Raw genomic sequence first — 26832 nt, 5'->3', positions numbered from 1 at the left:
CGATGGAAGCAAAGAATCAAGGCTGGTAACAGCAAAAAGCCGCGTAGCTCGAATTAAAGAGCTGACATTGGCGCGACTTGAACTGATGGCAGCGGTGGTAGAATCAAGAATATGTGACTACATCAAAGGTCACTTCAACGAAAGAATTCAGGAAATACACTGCTGGACGGACTCGGTGATTGTGCTTCACTGGATCAAGAGAACAAGCAAAAGGGATTCGTTTGTTGCCAACAGAATCGCAGAAATTAGAGAAAAAACACTTGAAGCAAGCTGGTCATTCGTTCAAAGTGACGACAACCCTGCTGACCTACTTACACGAGGAATAAGCGCAAAGGCATTGATAACGTCAAAGTTATGGTGGAACGGTCCCGAATGGATAACATCACTGGAAGAGAACTTAGCATAATTGGCACAAATACAGACGTGGAAGACCAGAATAAAACACAATGTCACCAATGCATGGGAAGAGCCGAAACTGAGCCAATCTTGGAAATCGAAAGGTATTCATCATACGGACAGCTTATAAGAGTGACAGCATGGGTGTTCAGATTCATAAACAACACAAGAAAGGAAAATCACAAAGGGCCGTGTTGTGTTCTGGGTTTTCGGTTTCGGATTGACATGTGAGGATGCCAGGGGGCGCCGTTCTGGCATCTAGGATAGAGTGCCTCGATGCGCGCGCCCCCGCTTAGAGTGGTGTCAGCTTTTGCAAGGGCAGATGCCGCCGCCTCGGCTTCGGCGCCAGCGCGACCGCCATTTTGGCGCCTCCGGCCGGTAGTTCGTGCTTGGCGTGTGAGGTGTTGTTGGGCAGTGTTCATTCCCTTACAGTTTTATGCACCCATCTCCGCATCACCATGCCCGGCTGCTGCGTGCCGCAGTGCTCGAATCACTCGAGAAACGGATGGAAGTTGTACCGGTTTCCAAGAGACCCAAAAAGAAGGCTTCTTTGGACCGTTAAAATCAAACGAGACAAGTGGCAACCGACTAATACGTCGCACGTATGCAGCGTAAGTAAACATTTTTTTTAGTGCGTCGTATTCTGACTGGTCAGCATTATTTAGGGCGCCGTTGTTTTTCATTTAGGTGCGCAATGTAAACGCAGGACAGCCAAACGTCGTGCAGGGTACTGTGCGGCGTGCTCGTGTTAAAAGATCACGCTTTAAGAAAATGCGTCAAGTACGGGGGCTTCGGAAGCCCCCGTGTCGATAACATTTCATGCTGGTTCAAGGGCCTCGAGTGTGCTACTACATTCATAGGAATTGCGACTAGTTTCAGTGCCCTTGCACGGGAAAGTGTTACCTTGGCAGCAGCGTTGTGAAATCGTTCCCACCCCCTACCCGAGGCTGTTAATTTCGTGCACTGCGCTTCGCAGCTATTTTGCTCGCGAGACCGGCTGCCGCTGTCGTGACCGTCCGCCTCGCAGCCCGAAGACAGACTTCGTGAAATTGCCGTACTCGCTCGCCAACTCGCCCCGACAGCGTACGCGTCGACCGGGTGCTGGCGGAGTTGAGCTGAACGAAAAGTAGGCAAGAGATGGGGATGCAGGAGGTGTAGTTAAACAGATGAGAATTTAGAAAGTGGAGGAGGGAGAAAATTATATGCAAGGGCAGAAAACGGGGAGTGAGTTCAGGCCGCGTGCCGGCGAGCGAGTACGGAAATCTGACGGCGCCTGACTGCTGCCGAACTTCAAGAGTACGGCACGTAGAGTTCACGTAATTCACATAAGAGGAAATTGGACGTGAAATGCGCGCATATAGCCTCGCAGGGAATTAACATAGGCTCGGGTGCGTGGTAGGGGGATTTCACAACGCTTACGAGGCCTGCCCATGTTTATTCGTGCACGCGTTGGCACTGATCGGTCGAAATTTGAACGCCTCTTGTGAAATCAAGCCGTTTGAACATAAACATGCTGTTCCTGCGAAAAACTCGTAATATTACGAGGCCGGACTTCTGCCCGTCTTGTGTGTATCGTCGTATGTATACTTGGGAATCAGGAACACTTCAGTGACGAACAAAACAAGCGCTGTTACGGAGTGTTGTCATTTTTACCTGACAAATAAATTCGATTGCATTGGGAACTTGGAGGCTTAGGTACAAAGCTTTCGATAGAACGAAATCTGTAACGCTCGCTATAAAATCAGACCTGGTCCTTTGTCGGCACAATAGACTAATATTTTATTCACATGAATTCAGGAATCCTTACAGATTTTCAGTGCGAAAATTGAAAGGGTTATTATAACAGCAGGCTGGGTCTATGATCGCGCTCACTGAAGTGGCTTACGTGAAAGCGCGCGTGAGCTCAATTAGTTTCCTTCTTTTTGTGCTTCAAAGTTGCTGCTAGTTCCTGCTGCGAATCATACTGAATGCATACATGAAATCTTGTTTATTGACAGTGACAGACATTCGTTTTTCTTCTGCCAGTGTGTTAATTTCCAATTCTGGTTTTATTTGCAGGCTCACTTTGAAGAGAACAACTATGAGCAACATCGTGCGGATGGCTGGAAGAAGTTGAAACCAAATGCCGTCCCAACTTTGTTCACATTCAAACGTAAGATTGAACTTTTTTCTTGCATTACATAAAGCAGCACCAGTTGCAAGTACTCTATGTACCTGGGATTTCTACGAAGCTAACACCAAATAGGTCCTCATATGCTGCGTCCACATTAGTGCATAAATTCTGGAAATGCAGTCACGGACAAAGCTAGGAAGTGCGAACACAAAAATGTGAACCAGACCACGCAAAATCGAAAAATACTGCTAATATTAGACGGTCAAATAATGGCACGCTATTAGTGCGTTTGGAAAGCTACATTTCCCAACTTTGTTTTTGTGATTACGTTGCATCACTTTGACTTGCATGTAAAAAAAAATTGCGATACTTGAGTGTTGTGGTTTATATTTCTTGTTTGCATTTTTTGGCCATGACTGTATATACGTCTGGATTTCAGTGTTTACAGGCATGACCCACTGCACAACAGTTTTCCGCTACTTAGCACACGGTCGTGTACTGCTAGGATGTCAGGTGCAGTGGCTATGTTATTTACAAAGGGGGAAAACGGAAACCATTATGTATACGAGATCCACGATGCACGAGCCCCCACTACAGTGCGCCTCATTACCTGCGTTGCGTTGGCGTGTTAAGCCCTACAATCAAATAATCAATAAACTGCATAGGGAGCGAATGTCAGTTGAGCCCTCCACAACGGCGCACACGTGTAGCTCTGGCATATGAAGCTCCAATTTGAATTAGAGCCATTTATTGTGGGGAGAAATTTTGAGCACAATTTAATTATGGTATTTTAAGACCTTCCCCTATCCCTTGTGGAAAGGGCGGGGGAAGGACAAGTGTCTTCCTCACGTCAATAACTAAGCCGGTATCTGCTGCATGTGTTACATTTGTAAAATTAACAAGCTAGACATGAACTGGCATTGCTTGAATATGTTCATGAATACATACATTTCTGCTTGCAGCACTGCCTAAGGAACGAAAGCCACCAAAAGAAAGAACTGTGCCTGCACCCTCCAGCAACGAGACCAACAAATCTCCTCCTGGTCTGCGTCAATATCCAGCTGCAGTTAAAACTACCCTAGAGACCCCACAAAACCACGCCGTTCCTGAATCTACACGGCAAGGAACATCGTGTTATGGGCACGACACCATGGAAGTTGACGACGCCGTTGTTGAACTGTCAGCGAACACTAGTGATGCAGATTCAAGAGAAGTTAATGCAGCGGCTGGTGAGACATCAAATTCTACTGCAGAATCAGCAGAACTGAAGAAGAAGCTTGCTGACCTTACAAGAAAGTACTCTGAACTTCAGCAACATCATGACACAGCCAAGAACACCATTAGTGGTCTCAAGAAAAAAGTGCAAAAACTCGAGACTGAGGCAACAAATATTTCGCAAAATATGAAATTTCTCAACGACGATCAAGTACGCGCTCTCTCAAGGAGCAGCAGCTTGGGGAACTCTTGGTCTCCGCACACTGTCAAGCAAGGCCTTCAAATTAAGTTTGCTTGTGGAACAACCGGATATGAAACTTTGAGAAAAATGGGATATCCTCTCCCATCCAAAAGAACGCTCGCACGGAGGATTCAAAATTTGAAGTTTCTCCCAGGCGTTCTTCACGAAGTGATAGACGTTATGAAATGCAAAGCCGAGACCATGGAGGATGTAGAAAAGGACTGCGTCCTTTTTTTGGATGAAATGGAGATAGTGCCGGGGTTTGAGCTAGATCGGGCTGAAGACGCACTTCTCGGAGGAATAACTCTTCCTCCGAAGCCTGAAGAGCCTGCGGTTCATGCTCTGGTATTTATGTTGGGCGGACTTAACAAGCGATGGAAGCAGGTGATTGCATATGAATTTACCGGAAAAAACATCGATGGCGGCTTGCTGAAAAACTATGTGTTGTAACTAGTACAGCTGTGCAGTCAAATATATCTGAGAGTTCACGCAATCACATGTGACATGGGCTCGGCAAACCGCGCAATGTGGAGGAAATTCGCCTTTTCCAGTCACAGAGATTCTTCCACGGTGTGCTCCATACCTCATCCGTGCATGGACGGGAAGGAACTTTTTTTCATTGCTGATCCGGCTCACGTCTTGAAGAACCTCAGAGGCCAGCTCTTGAGCTCAGAAGTTTTCACGTTGAGTGAGGCCACAGTTGCCAAACATGGCCTGCCTTCTTCACAAGTCAACTTGGAATATGTTCAGGCTGTGCTCGAAGAAGATTCTAAAAGAGAACTGAAGGTAGCCCCAAACTTATCCGAAATGCACACCAGCGCAGGCCACTTCACCAAAATGAAGGTTGGTGTCGCTGTACAACTTTTTCGGGAAGCTCCCCCAGCTATCAGATTCCTTATAAAGGAAGGAGTTCTTAAACAGGAAGCAGAAACAACAGCTTGGTTCATGGAGCTGATTTCAAAATGGTATGCACTGATGTCTTCGCGGCATCCAACACTGGCCCTGAGTCGGAGAAGTAGGGCTAAGTACTCCGAAGCCCTAGATACATTACACACAGCAATAGAAACCATCAGAACTATGAAAATGGGTGCCACATTCCATTGGAAACCGTCGCAAGCAGGTGTACTCATATCAACTACAGTTGTACTTCGCCTCCAAGACGTTCTTTTAGGAGACGAAGGCTATGAGTTTTTTCTTACGAGCAGGCTCCTGCAGGACTGCTTAGAGAACCTCTTTTCTGTGGTGCGGCTTATGAAGCCGGTTCCCAATGCCTACGATCTCAAGTGCGCTCTGAGACTGGTGAGCGTAAGCCAATTTTTGCATACACCGAGGACGACCAGCTACGAGCTTGATGACAGGGAGTACCTGGTGGACCTGCTATCCCAGGGGAAGGAAGCCTGCGTCGAGAAGGAAGCTCAAGAAATCGATGATTCAGAGATTTTGTTCATCGAAGGATTGTCGTCCACAGAATGCAGTATTCTCTTTTACCTAGGAGGATTTATTTTGAAGGGAATTTTGACATCTGTGAAGTGCGCAAAATGCAAAGATGCTCTCCTTGGAACTGCCAACGACGAGCATGCTTCGCTGACAGCACTGAAAGAGTACGTTTCAGATGGAGGCAACCTCATCTACCCCAGCAAGGGAGTTATGAAAGCCTTGATAGACTATGAGGAGCATTTTGCTGCCATAAACTCTTGGTGCACGGACAAAGTAGTCACGATGAAGTCGCCGCTTCGTTCACTCACCGCATACCTAAACAAGGTGCACCGCCGCAGCTTGTGTGTATGCGCGGAGCACGAGGACAGTATATACCGACTGCTCACAGAGAGGTACGCAAGAATAAGGCTGCGCATTCACCTTCGGCAGGTTCCAGTCGGGAGTTGCAATGGACATGCAAGCAAAACATGTGCCGGCGTCAACCTCTCATGAGAAATGGACACGCCAAGATAAGCTGTATGCTTAAAAGGTTTCGGCTCACGTGGGCACGCTTTTGACTCTTGCATTTTTTATTTTTAAACATTTCATTTCGTACTGCATTTGGTTTGTCTTGTATCTGACTTTGATTTTCACTAGTGGGACAACGCAGCATTAAGGCGCACAAATAAATGGCCTGTTCACTGAAATCGTGGGTGTCGTTTCATAAAGGTACACTGGTAAAGCATGTTACTCTCGGGTATGCTGCCTGCACAGTGCATGAAATGGTGAGGCAGGGGAAGGTGCTACCGAATGTCAGATAATGTGTGTGTGTGTGTGTGTGCGTGTGCGTGTGTGTGTGTGTGTGTGTGTGTGTGTTATATATACACACACACGCAAGTATATAAAGTACAGCGATTCCTGCCTTTGCTATTCGGCTGATTCACAAAGACCCAAATATTGCATTCCTTTCAGCAAGCGTAGTAATAAAAGTTCATGCGCCCCTCCGTCTTAACGACGACAACGGTTTAACGCGAATCTTTCTGGTGTGGGAGTTCGTGGCTCATTTCATTCAGTCTATGTCAGCCCCTGGCGCATTGTACAAGCACAGGCCACCAGTTTGTATGACGTGCGTTGTTCCATTTAACAATTAGGCAACAACAGCACTAAGAGGTGTCCAAGTTGCACCAAAAAAAAAAAAGCTCGCCAACGAGTACTTCTTTCCTACCATACGCGAGCACCGCAAGCGGTAATGCGCTTCGCATGCTGCCCCACTACGGCAGGAGCCGTAATGGCGGCCGTCGTAGCAGACGACGCGGCTGTCCTCACCCTCAGCGGAGCGCGCGGGCATCAAGGCACCCTAATCTAGGATAAGGTCCCTAGATGAAACAAGGTAGCGTCACTCATTGTTCTCGAGCCGCCCTCCTCACTCTCTCGATTACTCCTCTTTTTCTCTGCCATCCGCGTCTGTAATTGGTACATTACTTGCACGTGATCTTGCAAATGGCTGGTGGTGTTATTTATTATTATGCAAAAGGTTCAAAACGAGTACGCATGCGCATATGGCTCCAGCTGGATTCTCGCCATGACCAAAGAACAAATCGTAGCCAGAACATAAACTGAAGAGGAGGAGCGTTTCGGTGTGCGCTAAGTCGACCAAGATTGTTTCACCATGCTCGTTCAATGCAACATCTGCGTTTTTCAGCAATGCTGCGTTGCCGTAAACAACAAAAAATGGTTTCGCTCTCTTTAACTTACCTCGTGCTTTCCGAGACGAAGCGCACCATGAAGTGCAACTATGAACCATTTCACGCGAATGCTTTCGTGCAACTCCGTCAACGTATGTCGACGCGGACCTGCGAAGCGAGTTCACTTGTCGGTTTTTATTGAAACGCCAAACGCACGTCTAATGCGGGTCTAGTGCATGCCAGTTGATACAAATACATGTGGGTGTGCACGTATACAGAGCAGCTGTAGGTTGTAATCAACGCACCTTCAGAAACATTTCACTCTTGACCAGTTCCCGCTTGAGCCGAAACGCGCTGCTTCGAGACACCTCACCAGTAGAACTCTCACTTTTCAGGAAGTTCCCAGCACCGCATCAGAATCACTTGGCATCACGATTGTCCAAATGGGCACATTTAAAAAAAACGTCATCGCAGTGCTGCTGCACGAGTGTTCGTACCAGTCTGGTCATAGTTTTTTTTTTCTTGCGAGTGCACAAGCCGGTTGTAATCAATCGTCACAACGTCACGCCCTGTGGCCACTTACAGGATCCAGCAAGAAGCACGTTAACTGTGTCACAGCACGAACAAAACACAATCGGAGAAGTGGACTAGTTAGAACTGGACGAAATGCCGTGGCCGTGGAACTTAAATGTACTACGCGAGACGCCATGGCTAGTGGTGTAAAGTATAGAACTGCACAACGTTGCCGGTTGAGTAACGCACATCCCGCTTGCTCTTGTGTTGTGCCGTTTATGTTCATAAAGGTAACTGTTTATTCTACGTCTTATTTCGTTCCATTTTGTTTCATTTACATCTATTCACAGTAGCAACGGAACCCAAACATTCGCTTTTGGATGAAAGTTTTAAACCTTCTAGGGGGCGCTTCAGGAACATAGGCGAAGAGGAAAGGGAAAGGTGTCGCTACCTTGGAAACTTGTTTCATCTAGGGACCTTAATCTAGGATTTCAAGGCGACTGTAAAATAAAGAGAGTGTGTGTTGGGTAACCGTGGAGTGTGATGGTTGTTCTTTCCTTTTGCGTTTCGCGCCAACCCGCATGTTCGGGCTGGTCGGCGTCCCGCCGGCCGCGTACGTCTCCGTCGGCCGTCTTCTTCTTCTGCTTCGTCGGGACCAGCCAGCCCCCAACACAGCAATGGCGACGAGGACCTGTAAGAACCCATTTCGTTTTCCGTATTCGTCTGTTTCGTGCTTCTAACGGACCTACTCTGATAACCCTAGACGCTCTTTGTTCCTAGCAAGGTGGCTCCTGCGTGCTGCGTCGCTTCATTCCTTCTTCATTCAGCTACGCCGCCTCTGTCTTCTTCAAACAGTGTACTGGCAGCATTTTCTTCTCGTCAGCACCTCTCCATTCTTCTTGCTTGAAATGGCGTCTCCTATTCCACCTCCCCTATTTCTTCATTCGCCCGGACACCCGCCACTTCCGTGGGCGGACTGGAAATTGGTGTTTCAGGCCTACGCAGACGCGGCCGGGGAGGACGCCAGCAAGCCCTAGCGTCGCAAGGCCCTGCTGCTCAACGCGTTGGGCCCTGCCGGGTTAAAGCTCTTCGATACTTTGGAAGCAACCAACGCGTCGCCGACGCCAGCGTCGGGCGATGCCTTCAAGAATGCTGTTGCTCTTTTCGATGAGCATTTGAAAGATGTCTCGTGCGATTATCTCGCACGCGTAAAATTCCAAGAAAGGCGACATTTGCCTGGTGAGCCAGTCGCCGAGTTCATTACTTCTCTTCGAACGCTCGCCGCGTCGTGCGGCTTCGGCACGCTCGAGGACGATATAATCCGCCATCAGCTTTTCACCGGGGTAGCCTCGCAAAACGTCCGCTGCCGCATGCTTAAAGGGCTCCTCGATTTCATTATCCGAAGCCCTCTCGATTGCGCGAAAGGATGAGCTTCTTCGCTTCCAGTTGGAGCAATTCGCTCCGCATTCAGTGCAGCAACTTTCTGCTGCGGGGGGCCAAGGCGGCGGCTCTTCGTTTCACGGGACGCGTCAACATGGCGGCCCTTCATCTTCGTCTCGGCGCGGCGGCCAACATGGCGGCCCCTCTGCGTCACGGGGGCGAGGAAGCCGACACTATGGCGACCCCATTCTGCCAAATTCTGGTTTTCAGGAACAGCACCGAGCTCCTAACTCGCGTTCGCAATTTTCTTCTCCAAGCGCAACCGCGCATTGCTTTCGTTGTTGATCGGCTCGGCATTTAGCCAATTTTGCGCAGTGTCCCGCGAGAAACCGCACTTGTCTTGCGTGCGGAAAAATCGGACATTTTCAGTCCGTATGCAATTCTCGTCCAGCAAATCTTCCTGAACCAGTTTCTTCGTCCGCTCCTTAGAGCACTGCACAAACCAATACGGTCACTGTTTTGAATGTGGATGGCCTCCACACTACGTCCGAGCCCAGCATCATAGTTTCAGTGGGCCATGTGCCCTTGTCATTTCTCGTGGACACTGGTGCCTCAGTCTCTTTAATCAGTGCCGCTGATTTTCATAGTCATTTTTCCAACATTCGGCTTTCGCCTTCACACGCCGTTGTACAAACATATTCCAAGGAAACGATTGATAATTTAGGTCATTTTACTGCTCAGGTCTCCTATCGCAGTCGCACTGCTTCCATTACTTTTTATGTAACTGCCAATGGCAGCTCGCTTTTGGGACGTGATGCTATCAGGGCTTTGTCCATCAACATCGTCGGTGCGTCTATCACGTGTGCTCAAGTCGACGTCCAAGATGATCTTCCGGCCAACGCGCCTTCTGAATTCCACCACCTGTTCACCCGTGAACTGGGCTGTGTGCGCGGTTTTGTGCATAAAGTGATGCGTCGACCAGGTGTGTGCCCTGTGCGTGCCAAGCTGCGCCGCATTCCTCTTCTTCTCCGTGAGCAAGTCTCTGCGGAACTGTCTCGCTTTCAAGCCAGCGGAATCATCGAGCCTGTCTCTGCTTCTGACTGGGTTTCTCCACTGGTCGTCATCAAGAAAAAAGATGGATCCCTTCGACTATGCGTCGACTTACGAGAACTAAACAAGGCGATTGTCGTAGACGGGTTTCTGCTTCCTCACATTGAAGAACTGCTTAATCAGCTCTCCGGAGCGGTATGTTTCTCCAAGCTGAACCTCGCGTCCGCTTATCACCAAGTTGAACTTTCTGAGTGCAGTAGAGACTTGACCACATTTGTATCGCACGAAGGCTTGTTTCGGTTTCGCCGCGTGTGTTTCGGGCTTGCATCTGCCCCTGCAGTGTTCAGAAAATGATGTCAAATATTCTTAAGGGTTGTAATGGCGCTCTTTGTTACTTGGATGACATTTTGGTGTGGGGACGTACTCGCGAAGAGCACGATGCTAACTTGCATACTGTTCTCAACCGCATCAGTGAATGTGGTATGAAACTTAATAACAAGTGCATTTTTTTCTGTGAATGAGTTACAATTTCTAGGACATAATGTCAGTTCCAGCGGCTTGACACCTGTTGAATCTAAAGTTCAGGCCATTGTTAATGCCCCACGGCCTATTGATGCCAAAACCTTGCAATATTTTTTAGGTCTTGTTGGTTATTATGCAAAGTTTGTTCCTCAATATGCTGATGTTGTTGAACCACTGCGTACTCTACTTCGTCAAGCACAGCCTTTTAACTGGTCAGCTGAAGCTGAGCAGAGCTTCATTCGAGTTAAGTCAATACTGGCCTCAAAGCCAGCTGTTATTATTTTCCGTGAGAAGCTTCCCATCGTCATCCCGACGGATGCGTCTGATGTTGGACTGGGAGCAGTGTTGCAACAACTCAGAGGTGATCAACTGATCACTATCGCTTTTGCATCTCGTACATTGACCCCTGCTGAACGCAGATATTCAGTAGGAGAGCGTGAAGCTCTCGCGTGTCTTTTTGCCTGTGAGAAATGGCATGTTTACTTGTGGGGCCGGCACTTCACATTACGTAGAGATCATCAAGCAATAGTTGCTCTTCTTTCTGCAGGATCCAAAGGCCGCCGCCCCATTCGCCTTTCCCGTTGGTGTGCCAAACTTATGTATTATAATTTCAGTGTTCAATATTGCAAAGGTTGTAATAACGTGGTTGCTCATGCACTGTCGCGCCTTTCTCTTCAGATACGAGTTACTGAAGAGCGGGATGAGGAAGTTGTTTCATTAGTTACTTCCTGCATTACTAAAGCTGAGCTTCAGGCAGCTACAGCTGCAGATTCCGCTTTGTCTCAAGTTCTCAAATATTTACGTGAAGGATGGCCTTCCAAATGTGCTCTTGCTTCTGAATTCTTGCCTTACTTCGCAGCCCGACAGGAACTGTATTGTGTCGAGGACTTGCTTTTCCGCGATGAACGCGTGGTTCCCCCTGCTTCTTTCCGTAACAAGCTAATACAGCTTGCCCATGAGGCCCATCCAGGCATTGTCCGCACCAAACAGAATCTCCGAGACAGGTACTGGTGGCCAGCCTTAGACAAGCAGGTCGAGCATGCAGTTTACAACTGCCATATATGTCAGGCAGCTGACAAGTCTGCCAAACCTGCATTTTCTCCATTGCAGCCAGTCCAGTGGCCTGATCGGCCTTGGCAGAAACTCGGCATGGACATCATCGGTCCTTTGCATAATGTTCCGCAAAATGCCCGGTTCATTGTTTCTCTCGTCGACTACCATTCCAAATGGCCAGAAATTTGTTTCACACATACGGTTACTTCTGAGGTCATCATTGAGTTTCTGTCTTCAATCTTCAGCCGGGAAGGTTTTCCTGATGCCATAGTTACGGACAATGGTCCACAGTTTCAACCCCAACATTTCGAGGCTTTCCTTTCACAACGAGGAATTCAGCACTTGAGGTCATCAGTTTTCTATCCCCAATCAAATGGCCAAATCGAGCGCTTTAATCGCGTTCTGAAGGAACATATCCAGATCGCCCAATTAGAGCACCGTCCCCTCAAGCAAGTCTTGACTGAATGTTTAGCTTCGTACAGGTTCACACCACAAGGCACCACTGGAGTGTCTCCTGCTTAACTTCTCCATGGTAGGCAACCGCGAGTTGCTCTCGACATAGTATCTTTGCCTCGTAACATAGCAGTGTCTTCTCCTGATCAAATCCGTACCAGGGTTTTTTCTCGTCAACAAGCAAGGAAAAAGTATGTCGACACCCGTCGAGGTGCAAAGCAGTTCAAAGTTTGCACTGGTGATCTAATCAAGGTTCGTGTGCCAGGCAAGCGCCCGAAGTATCGGGGTCCTTACGAAGTCTTGGGCCAGGTTAGCCCCACTTCTTTTCGCTTAAGTGATGGTAACATGTGGAATGCTTCGCGCCTTGTTATTTTTCATACGTATTCGCCTTCAACACCTAAAAGTCTTCCCCATCGCGTTCCGTCCGTGCCTTTCAACTCTGCATCAGATTATTACATGTTGCCTCCATGTACAGGCATTTCTTCAATGGGGGAGGAGTTACCAGTCGGTGTCGCTGGTTCAAGTACGCCAAGTCATACGGTTCACTTCGAACCTTCAAATTCGGCTGAGACCGTTGAACCGGACTCCAGTCCGCAAAATTCTTCCGAAGTTCATGCTGCGAGCTCTGATGAGACCGCAAATTTTAACGCTCGTTCAGAGCCTTCACAATCTTCCACTGCTCTTGAGGTGTCACATCAGAGCAGAAGTGACCAAGGTGCAGAGACACCTGATTCTGCACCCAAAAGGGCCCGCCCTAAGCGGAAGCGGCAGAAGCCGCGTCGGTTCGAAGACTACGTGATGTAGAACTCTTGTTCCGAACAGTTGTGTACATTTTTTCTTGTTTGTCAGTGCATTTTCAGGACTTGTAGTGTGTGAGTTCGGTGTGCCGTGCTCTGAATTTTCATGTGTTCTAATGTACATACCTTGTAAAATATGTCGGTATCGAGCATGTATAAATATAAACAGTGTATAGATGTGCTTTTTTTGAGGAGGGGATGATTGTTGTGTTCAGGGTTTTCAGTTTCGAATTGACATGTGAGGATGCCAGGGGGCGTTGCTCTGGCATCTAGGATTTCAAGGCGACTGTAAAAGAAAGAGAGTGTGTGTTGGGTAACCGTGGAGTGCGGTTGTTGTTCTTTCCTTCGGCGTTTCGCACCAACCCGCGTGTTCGGGCTGGTCGGTGTCCCGCCGGCCGCGTACGTCTCCGTCGGCCGTCTTCTTCTTGTGCTTCGTCGGGACCAGCCAGCCCCCAACACAGCAGGTAGTTGACAGGAAAAGAGGTAACAAATGCAGAGAAATACTGGATAAGACAGACCCAAATATCGCTGAGGCAAACAAAGGGTGAGGCCTATTCAAACACCCAATCATTTGAATTTAATGGACACGAAGGAATCACCAAACAGAAAGGACAATTGCAGTGTAGCCAAGAATTCAAAAAACACGTAATAGTAATTCCAAAGGATGAGCACTTCACGGAACTGCTAATACGTCATGTGCAGAAAATGGTATCACACGGAGGAGTTCAAGTGACGCTAGCGCAACTTCGAACTAAGTTCTGGATATTGCAGGGTAGACAAGCAGTGAAAAGGGTTCTAAATAAATGTGTTGTCTGCAAGAGGCATAACTCCAGACCGGAGACTCAAGACATACCTCCACTTCCGGCAGACAGAGTCACTGAAGCAGAGCCATTCAAAGTTACGGGAGTTGACTTCACAGGATCTCTTTACGCAAAGGACAATTACCAGATTGTGAAGAAATATGCACTGATATTCACCTGCGTGGTAGCAAGAGGAGTACACTTGGAAGTTACCAACGATTTGTCATCGTCAAGTTTTCTACAAGCATTCCGACGATTTACAGCTCGACGGGGAATGCCAGCAGTAATCTACTTGGACAACGCCAAAACATTTATAAAAGCTGGAAAGGAAATCAACAGAATGCTCGAAACAATTAAAAACGAGGTCCTAAAGAATTACTAAAGTGGCCTGCAGTGAACTGCAGTGAATTACTGCAATTCAGTGGAAAATGATAGCCGAGTGCGCGCCATAGTGGGGAGGATTTTACGAGCGCCTCATAAGAAGCTTGAAGAAGTCGATGCGAAAAATGATATCGAAAAGCACAGCTTCGATAGAGGAGCTACGCACTATTGTAGCAGAAGTTGAAGGAACACTCAGCAATCGACCATTGACTTACGTATATGGAGAACCTGACGAGCCAATGCCACTAACGCCGGCAGACATCATAGGTGGACGGCGACAGCTTCAAGACGGACAAACAAGACTGTACAATGGTGACATTGAAGACGCATGGCGACGCAAATGCAAACTCGTGCGCGCTTGGTGGAAAAGATGGCATCAAGAATACATCAAGGAAATATGAGCTACGGTCAAAGCCAAGACGCGGCAAGCAAAACCACTCTTACAGGGTGACGTCGTGTTGGTTGAGGACAAGGCTCCAAGAACATTTTGGAAAATGTGCCGGATTGAAAAAATCTACCCTAGGCGAGACGAAATAACAAGAGCTTGTCTCCTTCGCACAGGCAAAAAAGAGCTTCTAAGAAGATCGGTGAACCACATATACCCTATGGAAGGTTGTTTCAAATAGCCCGCGAGAGCTTATCACATTTCAACTTGGGCGGGCGGGAGCCTATAAAATATCATCATCAAACGCAGGAAGAAGAAGAAAGAAGACTGCTGCCTGGAGCGAGCGCGCGCTACTTCGCTTCTTCTAATAAACCGTATTCGTTCGAAGCAGTTCTTAGTCTCGATTGTCTTAATATTGGAAGATCTTCATTAGGCCCGAGGAACCGGCAGCCGACAGCTACGATGAACGAACCAAGATGATGATGCTAGACGACCACGATGAGGATGCATGAGCCACACATGACAATGATGATAATGTACAGGTGAAGAGGATGGCTATTCTAAATGTCCACAGTATGTAGAACGGTTGGAAACCAGCAAACAACGCTGAACAGAGTTTTTCTGGATCTTGTGCAGTCATATATGTAAAAAAGAAATTAGAGAAAAAAACTAACTTTGTCTGACCAGTTCGGATAGTTTGCTGCAGAATCATAACATATCAAGAAAGTTTTCTTAAGTAATGGTTCGTCACAACAGTTGTCAACATGTGTGACTGAAAAGAGAAGTTCATGCAACTCAGCATCAGCTTCTAACTTCACGGCTGTTCTTTTAACGAAATGCGGCTTGCAAAATATAAAACACGCACTGCATGAGGACTCACAATGCACATCGAAACCGAACTCTCGTTGTGTTGTTTCCGAGCTCGTGTAATAATAAGAAGAATAGCTTACTAACACATGATAAAACACACGCCACACAGGCCAAACTGCACGTGAGTCTCTCTGTCAAGTCGACGTCTTCTTTCACTAATTCACAAAAGGGCACGTGCATTTCTAACAATTCCATTTTTTATGCCCACTGCTTTATTTATAAACGACGCTGGCTCCTAGCTTACGAGCACCTGTTCAGTTTTCTTTGTTGAGCAGACTTCCACCTATAAGGTTGTGCACGGTTCAAGGCTTTTATGAAGAATCTCAGCCTTGTCAGCACATAAAACCCCACCACTCACTGAGTGACATGTTCACGGTGCTCCTCGCATCCAATCAGTTTCACTTTGTTCACCTTTAGAAGCTCTATGAGATCCATGATGCTGCCTTGGTGCACGCGGCGGGTGCTAAAACAATCGGTGAATGTGTCCTCAAGAAATCCAACGAAGTTCACCAAGGTCGAAGATGGGAATAAAAGGCCCCCGTAATCACACTGTTGGGTGAACTGCGCGATAGCGCTTTCAGATTCTCGCGAAGTCAACAAGTCGTTTTCGCAAGCAGAACAGTGCAACGGCATGATGCATTTCCTCGCAACAAACCCGCTAATGTAATGGACCAGTCTGCGGTCACTTCTGATGGACACGTATCCTTCATGGTCACTCTCATGTGGCATCACATCGTCGTACATATCATTTTCCTTGCTTTTAAACTGAATTTCATTTAGTGCATGAGTGAAGCCTGGGTTCTGTGGTGGCGGTGACGGGGGCGGGAACAGTCCAGGGGACAAAAGAGAGTCAAGTGTGTCAGGAGCCACATTGCTCTTGTCCGGCGAGCGCACAAGGTTGCAAAAGCTGATGCATGACATTGTGTCGACGAACTGCTGCGGTGTAGGATGATCGTTATTCCCGCTGCACTGCCGCATTATACCAAAAGTGTTCTCCAGGGGGTCTTGGTTCAGCCGGGTTGTCATTAGGTAGGCATAACCTGCTTCCGTCGTCAGATATTTCAGCAATAGCAAGGTGCTTTTGATGGTTACTCGAAACCCTGCTGCTGTGGACTGACTCAGGAAGCCCCGCTTGCCTTTTGCGTGCGACTCCCATTCTGCCAAGTAAGCAAGAAAGGTGTAGAGGCAGTCGACCGCACTCGAGTTCAACCGCAGCGCTACTCTGGCGTATCGAGGGGACATGATGGTGATGATGCTGTTTATCAACCTGCATAAAAGAAAAGAAAGTAAGAAGAGCGCTACTTTATGCCCGTGTGCAAGATATTTTTAGCAGGAACGAGCAATGCTCATGACACTGCATGTTATCGTGGGGATTCGTGCCTCATTATTTCAGGTTCATAAAGATGTTGCAAAATTACTGCGATATAATTATGCTGTTTTGTTTCTGGACAGAGGTACACTGCTCTAGTACAACTTAGCACATGTAACGTTACAAAATTTACTACTAAGTTTGCAAGAAACGCTGTGAGTTTGGACGTGAAGAAACGCAGTAAATGTCACATGATATAATCTGCGTAGAGAAAATTTTGCTTTATATTTGTGAGCTTGAAATTTCAGTAACATGTTATAAAAACTTATAGGAACGTTTTATGTGGTTTCGAAGCTTCTCTTGCAGCATGTTCGAAGTGTCCTGCAATATGCCGTTTCAGGTGACTCTGATGTATATACACACTCAGAACGGTACACTCACTCTAGTGTATATTGCTTGTTCAAGTACCCAGCTGTGCAAACAAATATTTCCTTTTACCTGACTTTCCAAACATATCCTAAGCATTGCTGCTGAGACCAACACAATTAAGATATCGGACACACTTACTCAAAGAACCGCAAAGTCGCCTGTATGCAGTTGCGTCTTGATGGATCGACATCTTGTTGATAGAAGCGCAGACCACGGGTCACTTGTGGACCAAACAATCGGTAGGTGTAGGAAACGCGCATCTTCTCAAAGTTATTGGGATTGCGGTGGGCCTCCCGTATGCCATGCATCACGCGAAGTGTCACAATATTTCCATCCATCGCGTAGACGTCTTTGAAAGCATCCAAGGAGACCTGAAACATAAATCATATATGTAATTGAAACTCCTTCTATTGAAGTGATTGGGACGCTCAAATTATTCGGTAAAACCCGGAAACTTTTAAACTTGAGGAAGTAATTTTATGGCTCTTCAAGGTCTCAAATATTTAACGAGCTAGGCGACAAATAAATGCTATCAGGTCATCGTTAATGCCAACGATCTTACCGTGCGTATTTGAAAATTTGCTAGGGGGCTCTGACATGAAGCCTCCTCTAATGTCACCCGGACTTAAATGGAACCGTGTCCGGCCCAGGTGGCATTGACGGGTTAATTCACGATATGCAAAGACGCGGTAAACGGATGAAGTTACTGTGTGAGTAGGGACGGATCCAGCCACTCATTTTACGGGAGGGGAGGAGGGGGGGGGGGTCGCCTGAAGTAACATTGGAGAGGTGGGAGTAGTCATGACTTTGTTTTTGCTAGCAGAGAAACCTTTTCATTGCACAAATTATGTCAATATGTGCTCACAGTGGTTTCACTCATTCGTCCTGATTGATGATATGAGGTAAACTCCGAGCCCTATATTGAGAGGGAGGAGCGCCGACAGATATTTTTTTGAAAGGCGATCGCCCCCCCCTCCCCTTTTCACCCCGCTCTGGATCTGCCACTGAGGCCGGTGCACAAGGTTGGAACAGATGGTTATTGCCATGAAATCATGAAACCGACCATAGCCGCACGCTTCATACGGTACGTAAAAGCTCGGCTACCGAGTCCAATGCTCAATGCTTGTAGGTGGCGCGCGGCTTCGTCAAACGAAATCTAACGTGGTAAGAAGTACAGACTTTCTCACTGAAGGCTGCCTGGGCGCTCTCATAGTCCTCTCTGTGGGCCGTTGTTACCCCCCCCCCCCCCCGCTACCCCCAAAGGAAAAAAAAAGACTGCTGAGCATGAGACGTCGGATTTAGTGCTCCCATGCAACAGCCCAGAAAGGACGGTATCCTCCTCTCCATTAAAAAAAAAGAGTGGGTCTGTATACATTATAGTGCGATAGCATGATCAAAGAACAAACTGTATCGACAAAATAAAAAAATATCCTCTGTTATATTGGGTTTGGCGGACAAATTCGTTCGCTAACTCTTGAACTCCGCCAAACAAAGTATATATATATATATATATATATATATATATATATATATATATATATATATATATATATATATATATGTAGACCCAATCATTGCGGAACAAGTGGCCATCGCCTTAGCACTCAAGATGGATACATTGAAGTCGTCTACAGTGATTCCATGGCAGCACTACGGGCGTTCGCCAAGGGGACGGTCTGTGAACAAACGCTGAAAATACTGCAAGGCAAGAACATAACACATCATCTTCTGAGTTGGTTCCCAGCTCACCTTGGACAAATCAACGATTCTCCTCCCAATCTCAATGAAGCAGCACACGAGGCGGCGCGAGAACTCTCCAACCGCGCCTCCCCGGGGATGCATTCTACCGGTGAAGGGGATAACCGGAAAATTCTTACAACATATAACGAGCTCACTAAACATTTCTACCTGTCTAGAAGGATTTTCCTTCCACCTCACAAAAATCTAACCCGGCCCCAAGCACTTAAATTAAGGCTTTTGCAAACGCAAATGTACCCTACTTTGAAAATGTTACACATCATGTACCCTGACCTATACCCAAGTAATCTTTGTCCACATTGTGGGGAAATAGCTTCATTAGAACACATGCACTGGCAGTGCACCAAATTCGCTCATTTATCGCACATCACCTCTGCCAGATGGGAGGCGGCAATCCGCAGCTCGTCCTTGGCAGATCAGCTCTGGGCTGTCCACCAAGCCCGCGAGGCGGCTGAGGAGCTTGGCATCTCAGTCCCCACGTGGGAGCTGCCCGCAACACAGTGATCTGTGTTTTGGAGGACCAAATAAAAGTTTATCCAATCCAATATATATATATATATATATATATATATATATATATATACATATATATATATATATATATATATATATATATATATATATATATATACATATATATATATATATATATATATATATATATATATATAGTCTAGTAGATCCTCCGTGAGCGGTCACAACGTGGTTTATTTCGACGTTTCGGCCTAGAGTCTGGCCTTCATCAGGAATAAAGATACAGTTTGTCGGTGCTCACCTTTATACAATCTCAAATCAGAGGGCAAGGTAAGAGGGAAAAAAAGAAAAGAAAAAAAAAGAAAAAAAAGGAAAGAAAAGAAAAGGAAAGAAAAAAAGAAAAAAGAGAAAAATATTATACGGTGAACGCCCCTCGGGTGCCCCCCTTCCACTTTTCCCTCCACTCCCCCCCATCTCTCTCCCCCCTCTCCCATTCACCTTTCTGATGTCAGCGGTCTGTGTATGTTTCCGTTCACACAGACCGCTGACATCAGAAAGGTGAAGGGGAGAGGGGGGAGAGAGATGGGGGGGAGTGGAGGGAAAAGTGGAAGGGGGGCACCCGAGGGGCGTTCACCGTATATTATTTTTCTCTTTTTTCTTTTTTTCTTTCCTTTTCTTTTCTTTCCTTTTTTTTCTTTTTTTTTCTTTTCTTTTTTTCCCTCTTACCTTGCCCTCTGATTTGAGATTGTATAAAGGTGAGCACCGACAAACTGTATCTTTATTCCTGATGAAGGCCAGACTCTAGGCCGAAACGTCGAAATAAACCACGTTGTGACCGCTCACGGAGGATCTACTAGACTATATGCAACGCTACGGCCACTCAACCACCATGCCTGCCTATATATATATATATATATATATATATATATATATATATATATATATATATATATATATATGGTGGGGGGAAATTCAATGGATCCGGTGGAAAATGCGGTAGAAAAAGAGGTCGACAAACGTGCGAAACAAACACTAGCTTTACTAACGTTTCGGCAGGTGGGTCTGCCTTCGTCACTACGACGAAGGCAGGCCCACCTGCCGAAACGTTAGTAAAACTAGTGTTTTTTTCGCACGTTTGTCGACCTCTTTTTCTACCGTATATATATATATATATATATATATTTATATATATATATATTAATATATATATATATATATATATATATATATATATATATATATATATATATATATATATATATATATATATATATATATATATATATATACACTTATTTGTGTACCTGCGCTACTCATACATTAAGTAACGTCGAAAAAAGCTGTTTTTTCGTGCCTCGTGCCTGCTCCGATCACGCTTCCCCGTTTGTTTTCCCCAGCAGTAGTGTGCGAGTTCTATCTTAAATCGACATTTATTCAATCAATCAACTGAACGCGAGGTATACATTTCACGACGAAGTGTATCCCCATAACAAAAACGCAAAAGTGATAGCAAAGCATTCGTTCAAGTTCTACAACAAATACACAACAATAAAACAACAGAAGAAAAAAAAGAATAAAAGGGAGCTGCAAAACCTACCAGGCCATCAGGAGTGTTGAAGTCGTGGAGGAGCAAGTTGTTGCGAAGACACTTTATGAGATGAGGAAAGTCGGAAAGGAAGTGTACGTAGCGACTGCTGTCTTTGGGGTGCCTCATTCTGCATTGAATGTTCTCAGACGTTGGTTGAATTCCCAGTACCTTCCACATCTTTCTGTTCCAAGTCGCACCGTCGCAAGTGACAAAGTCCACGAAAAGACCTGCATCTTCTGCAAGTAATACAGCCTCCACCACAATTTTCGTGAGGAGCTCTCCTTCAACGTTTCCGTGTGTTGCGAACACTGCTAGGACTTGCGTCCACTTGCCTGTGAAAGGTGCAAACATAATCACCATGCCATGATCGCATGGCTCACTTTTATCTTATTTTGATGTAAACTGACCTAGATCAACCAAACCTTAATAGTGGCGGAGGATGTGACTGACAAGTGTTCCGATAGTTTCAATTCATCAATTCATCAATTAGCAGTCCTCAGTGTTGCTTAAATACGTCCATCGATCTCGTCTTCTTTTTTTTTTTTTGGAGCACTCAGAACCCTTGTGCAGAAACCGAACCCCGTCTTGTACGAGTTCAGGTATTTCCTCAACGTGTCTTCACTTGGTAGGACTAAGATCTTGTTGCTTCTCATGTATTTGTATAGCTTTGGACTTTTCATCTTCATTAGCAGACACTCTAAGATCCAATTCTGAGTGAATTTTAATCCCCTGGTACTCGCTCGCTTGGAAGCATGGAAAAAATGTAGTGCTGCTTCTCTTTGCTTTGGAGGCATGTCACCAACACTTTCTTCAAAAGCGCCTTCTTTTATAGCTTTGTTCTGCTTCACCATATCTCTCAATTTTTATTTCAAGTTTGATACCCGTACAAGCAGTCGGCGATTTTGCTGTCTCAAGTTTTTCGTTTGGCGACAAATGGCTCACTTTGTAGAAGTGGCACCAGTAGCGGCAGTGGTACGTATCACCTTGCATTTTTTCCTGATCAGGATGCTTTGGCGCATGGTCGAAATTTTATACCCGCACAGTTAAATAAAAAGGTCTGACTGCAAGTTTACGCACCACAGAAAGACACACGAACACGCGTGCACACACAAACGCCTAACCACAAAGACTAGCATTAACGCACATACCCTCATCCATCAAACTTACTCGATTTGAGAGGAGTAATGGGAAGAACATTAACTCACAGTAATGTTAACCAGTGATAAATTTCACTCTTGTTCTTTTTCTTATATTTTCGTTATATCAATTATATACAACAAATGTAAACTTGTGCGATCTTTTTTTATATACCTCTGTAATAGAAACACCTCTGGCCGTTAGCAATTACAACATGCAAATGGAAATAAGATGCACAAATTAATGCAGTTTCGATGCATATATTTTGGCAACTCGATCAAAATAACCATAAATTTTATCAAAACGGCCCCTTCCTATACGCTTTAATTTAAGCTCTGTCCGTATCGGTGAAGTATATAGACCTACTTACCTACGTCAGGTACCACACCTTCACAGCTTCTGCTGTAAAACGCTTCTCAATGGCATCTGAAGTTCCGTCCAGAGTCAAATGTCTCAAGTGGACTATAATGTGGTTCGTTTTTCTTTATGGCACCAGGACATAGAGAAGCTATGCCGATTTTTTTCGTGTGTGCCTCTGCCTGTGCAAAAGATAGACCCCGTTTTTCGTCGTAAGGACTGCCGTTTAGATGTGTTCGGCCGAGAAGTCCGTCTTCTTCTTGTTTCAATAATATAACTTTGTCATGAGATATTTTCGAAGGCGGTATTAGTGTGGAGGCGACATAGAAGACACCATCAACATGCGGGAACTGAAGGGCTGATTACCTGGAGGTTGACGGCATCGTCAGAGAAAGAAGGTCTCGTCTTCCTTCATTTGTGTTGCCGCCTTGTGTCTCCGAATTGCAGTCCATCACGGGATGCGCTGCCGACTTCACAGACTTTGCATGGCTCTCTGTCAAGCTCGCAGCGCTAGAGGACCTTTTTTTTTCGCACTTGGCCGTTGATGACCCGGGGGCATCTTGTTTGGCATGCTAGGATTTGTCATATTATTGGTCTCCTGTTGCCCCCCTTCGGCACGTTGTTGCCCGATGAATATAGCAGGCACTGCTCCGACGGCAAGCTTTGGCCGGTCACGGGGCAACCTGACCTCTCTACCACCTATAATGTGCACGAAGTCTTGAAGCACATGATGGGGCTCGAAACGTGCATCGCAGACCACACTTGAAGTTTTCATATGCCCTCTTGGCAAGCGTAAGCTGTATTCCCATTTCTCCCTCTGGGTCGGATATGTTGGAACCGCGAACGGCGAACACTTAGTGCCTTCAGTCGATCCTTTGTAGGTAACCCTGCAGCCGGGCACACAGCAGTGGTCCTCCTGCGTCGGTTTCATTTGCGAAAAGGTGTAACAGGGCGTGAGACTCACACTTGTACAGAGGGGTTCACATTTGAAGGGGAACACGCGTGTCGTCTGCTCGGCTCCACCGTCAGCCCACTGCGGCAACTATGAAGTTTCGCGCACGAGTGCTGTGGACGGCGCTTTTTTATCGTCTGCTACAAAAATATCAACACGTTCATCTGTCTGTTCCCGCACACCTGGTGATCGATTTAATTAATGTTACACGCCAATAGCTTTCGTCTTTTGTGTCAGAAGGAACACTGAAAACTCAGACAGACCATCGCTGCTTTACGAGTGTTCAAACCTGCGCGATTTCCCGCTGACCGAAAATCGTTTACTTTCAGTTTTCTTTTTTGCGAGCCAGCGGGCGACGACCACAGACGAGTGACAACACACTCTCTCTCTTATTCGCTAAAATCTCGGAAGCCATGCTTTTAAGTTTTTGGTGAATCCCGTGTGGTGACGCTAAAAATAAATGCGCTCGCAGATTATAAAGGAAAGACTGCAGGCATGGATAGAGGATGAGGGGGTACTGGGGGAACTGCAGAATGGGTTTCGGAAACACAGGAGGTTGGAAGACCATCTGTTCTCTCTGACGCAGTGCATAGAAATAGCAGAAAAGGAACTCAGGCCTCTGTGGCCAGCATTTTTGGATATCAAGGGAGCGTACGATAGCGTGGTTCAAGAGAAATTATGGGGAATACTGGACACACTAGGCGTGGAACATGTAGTGACTAATCTTTTAAAGGATATCTATAAAGGTAACAAGGTAGTTATAAAGTGGGAAAAACAGGTATCCAAGCCTGCTGAGGTCAAAAGGGGGCTTAGGCAGGGGTGTCCCCTGTCACCCTTATTATTCATGATGTACCTACAAGGATTAGAGGCCAAATTAGAGGGAAGTGGACTGGGCTTCAACCTCTCTTTAGTCAAACAAGGAAAACTTATTGAACAGGCACTACCATGCAACATTGATGTACGCAGATGATATAGTGCTAATGGCCGACAGTGAGGAAGATTTGCAGAGATTGGTGGACTTCTGCGGTAATGAGGGAGATAGGTTAGATTTCAGATTCAGTAAAGAAAAATCAGCAGTCATAATTTTTAATGATAACGAAGGTAGTGAGCTTAGAATACAGGAAGTCACGCTAGAGATAACAGATAAATACAGATATCTGGGCGTATGGATAAGCAATGGGACCGAGTACCTAAGGGAACACGAAATATACGTGACGACTAAAGGTAACAGGAATGCAGCAGTGATGAAAAATAGGGCGCTGTGGAATTACAAAAGGTATGATATTGTGAGAGGAATATGGAAAAGGGTCATGATTCCTGGGCTGACGTTCGGCAATGCGGTCTTGTGCATGAGGTCAGAAGTTCAAGCAAGATTAGAAATTAAGCAATGTGGAATAGGTAGGCTTGCTTTAGGAGCTCACGGGAATACACCAAATCAGGGAGTGCAAGGTCACTGCGAAAAGGATGTGGCCGGAACGTCTGCATGTCCAACGAAGGATGTATGAAATGTTTCAATGGTATTGAAAGGGTCGGGAAACAAAAATGAAGCTGCCCTGCAGGAAATTACCATTTTTCAATAGAGATGACCCATGCAGATCCCAAAGTATCTCTCTATGATTAAACATGCCCTTTTGAACCTCTCGAGCTCCTAAACGTCCAAGGGGTCTTGCCTACCACCATAGGCAATGACATGAGATGTCAGTCGAATGTCATGGCAAGAAAAGTTAACACAGCGGTAGCCTTCGTTTGCTCCAAAATGACAGATTTTTAGGAAGCTAGGACATAGCCATGTTTTTGGAAGCTAGAACATAGTAAAAAAATAACAGCAATTCTTGTCTCTCAGCTGTGTATACTATAGAAGTACAGCGAGTGATCTGCTTATTTCTGATTTCAAGTACATCTGCGCTCTGTCACGCGTTGCCTTCACTCGCTTGGTGCCGCATCTAAGTTTTTTTTCTTGCTGGTTTCGTTGGATTGCATTCTGCAGCGTGTTCTGGGTGCCTTCGTCCTCACTGTGCATACCGCATGCGTCGTCATACGATGCCGCACAACTTATCAAAGTGGAAACAACGTTCGTGACTACTTTGTGGTGCTCCCATCGAGACGATGTGATGCCGCGAACCTCGGTCAACTGTGGCTGGGTCGCCATGTTTTGTCGACGGCAGAGACTTTTGCCGACCTAAAGCAACGCGAGCTTGGAATTGAATGTAACGATTAAATGAACTTTGTCGAGGTATAGTTGTGAATGAACGGCCACGATTCTGAATACACACGCAGTTGAAGCTTTTCGGAAAACGTATCATAACACCTTTTGTTCGAAATGGCAAGTGATGTGTCTTCACATACTTCTGTCTCAACACAGCGGTTTCAGTGACATCAAAGCATGTCATCTATAAGTGCAACCTATTAAACATGCTCACTAATTGACTGTGGTGAAGTCATGGCTAATTATACGTTGTGCCTGGCTTACGGCTGCGCTGATAGTAGTTTGAATTCCGCGTTTATTAAGACGAAAGCCTTAAGCGCCCCTTGTGAAGCATAAGGTTTGCCTTGAAAAATGTTTTGTGGAGTACGAAAACTCACATGACCTTGGTGAGGTTAATAAAAGATAATAAATTAGAAAAGGTGGAGATCAAGCCAAAATCGAACCTGGGCATTCAAGCATTCTACTACAGAGCCACGTCAGTGCTTAAAAAGCGCTGCAAGATCCTATAGAGTATTAATTGAGATTAGCTACAAGGTGGGGCCAGTGAGTGCCCACATGTGGCCAAAATAGTCGTCGGTCTATGATCTGACATATGACACTTTGATGTCTTGTTAAATGATGGGGAAATAAAAATCCACCAACAATATACTCGGGCCAAGCACCTTGGTCGTGGTATTAAGATGACGACTGCACGTGACCACAATTACGGCGCTGTGGCACTAGTGCTCCTTATGGATGACTTCATGTGAATACCTTCTGTACAGTTGTCACACACAAGTAGTCTTGTTAACAGATGTAATATCACGTGGCACAATTGCACCTGGCAACAGGCTACATGAATGCAGTTGGATCCTGACAACACGTAGCCGGGATTCTATCCTGCGACCCAGCCACCGTATGCCTTAGCCACTATACGACTGTCAGGGGTCCAACACGATATTGAGCCGTGGGCTTGTTTACACTCTGGTCGTGTTGATGTTGTCGCAAGGGGCTCCACACCTGCAGCCATGTGGCACACACTTTAAAATTGATTTTGAACATATTCTAGGCTATATTTGCCTTTGGTATTTCCTAGATGTGTGTGTCTCGAGATAAATAGATCTCGCTCATTATCTTGCCTTCAAAATTTTGTGTCGGCACTCGTCTAAGTGCATTGTAGTAATAGTTACATCTATAGTTATATCTGTGTGTGTGTGTTGTGTGTGTGTGTGTGTGTGTGTGTGTGTGTGTGTGTGTGTGTGTGTGTGTGTGTGTGTGTGAAGAATGTAAAAGGCACTAAAAGTAAGACAACTTGCATCCAGCAGAAACTGGACCTGCAACTTTGACAGGGCCTGCCATATTTCAATACGAAA

The 26832-nt window shown here is 46.0% G+C and overlaps 1 protein-coding gene across 1 annotated transcript; it reads left to right on the top strand.

Moving 5' to 3' along the window:
* The first annotated feature begins 663 nt into the window (after window positions 1-663).
* LOC142814778 (uncharacterized) lies at window positions 664-5996 on the top strand. The gene is made up of 3 exons (XM_075894049.1): window positions 664-1007; window positions 2455-2548; window positions 3472-5996. Exons 1-3 carry the CDS (start codon window positions 855-857, stop codon window positions 4413-4415), a joined length of 1191 nt encoding a protein of 396 aa, XP_075750164.1. The 5' UTR covers window positions 664-854; the 3' UTR covers window positions 4416-5996.
* The last annotated feature ends 20836 nt before the right edge of the window (window positions 5997-26832 follow it).

The sequence above is a fragment of the Rhipicephalus microplus genome, chromosome 4 (genome assembly GCF_043290135.1).
Source record: "Rhipicephalus microplus isolate Deutch F79 chromosome 4, USDA_Rmic, whole genome shotgun sequence".
NCBI classification, from domain to species: Eukaryota; Metazoa; Arthropoda; class Arachnida; order Ixodida; family Ixodidae; genus Rhipicephalus; species Rhipicephalus microplus.
Note: the sequence above shows the minus strand (reverse complement) of the source record. Positions and strands in the feature narration are given on the sequence as shown.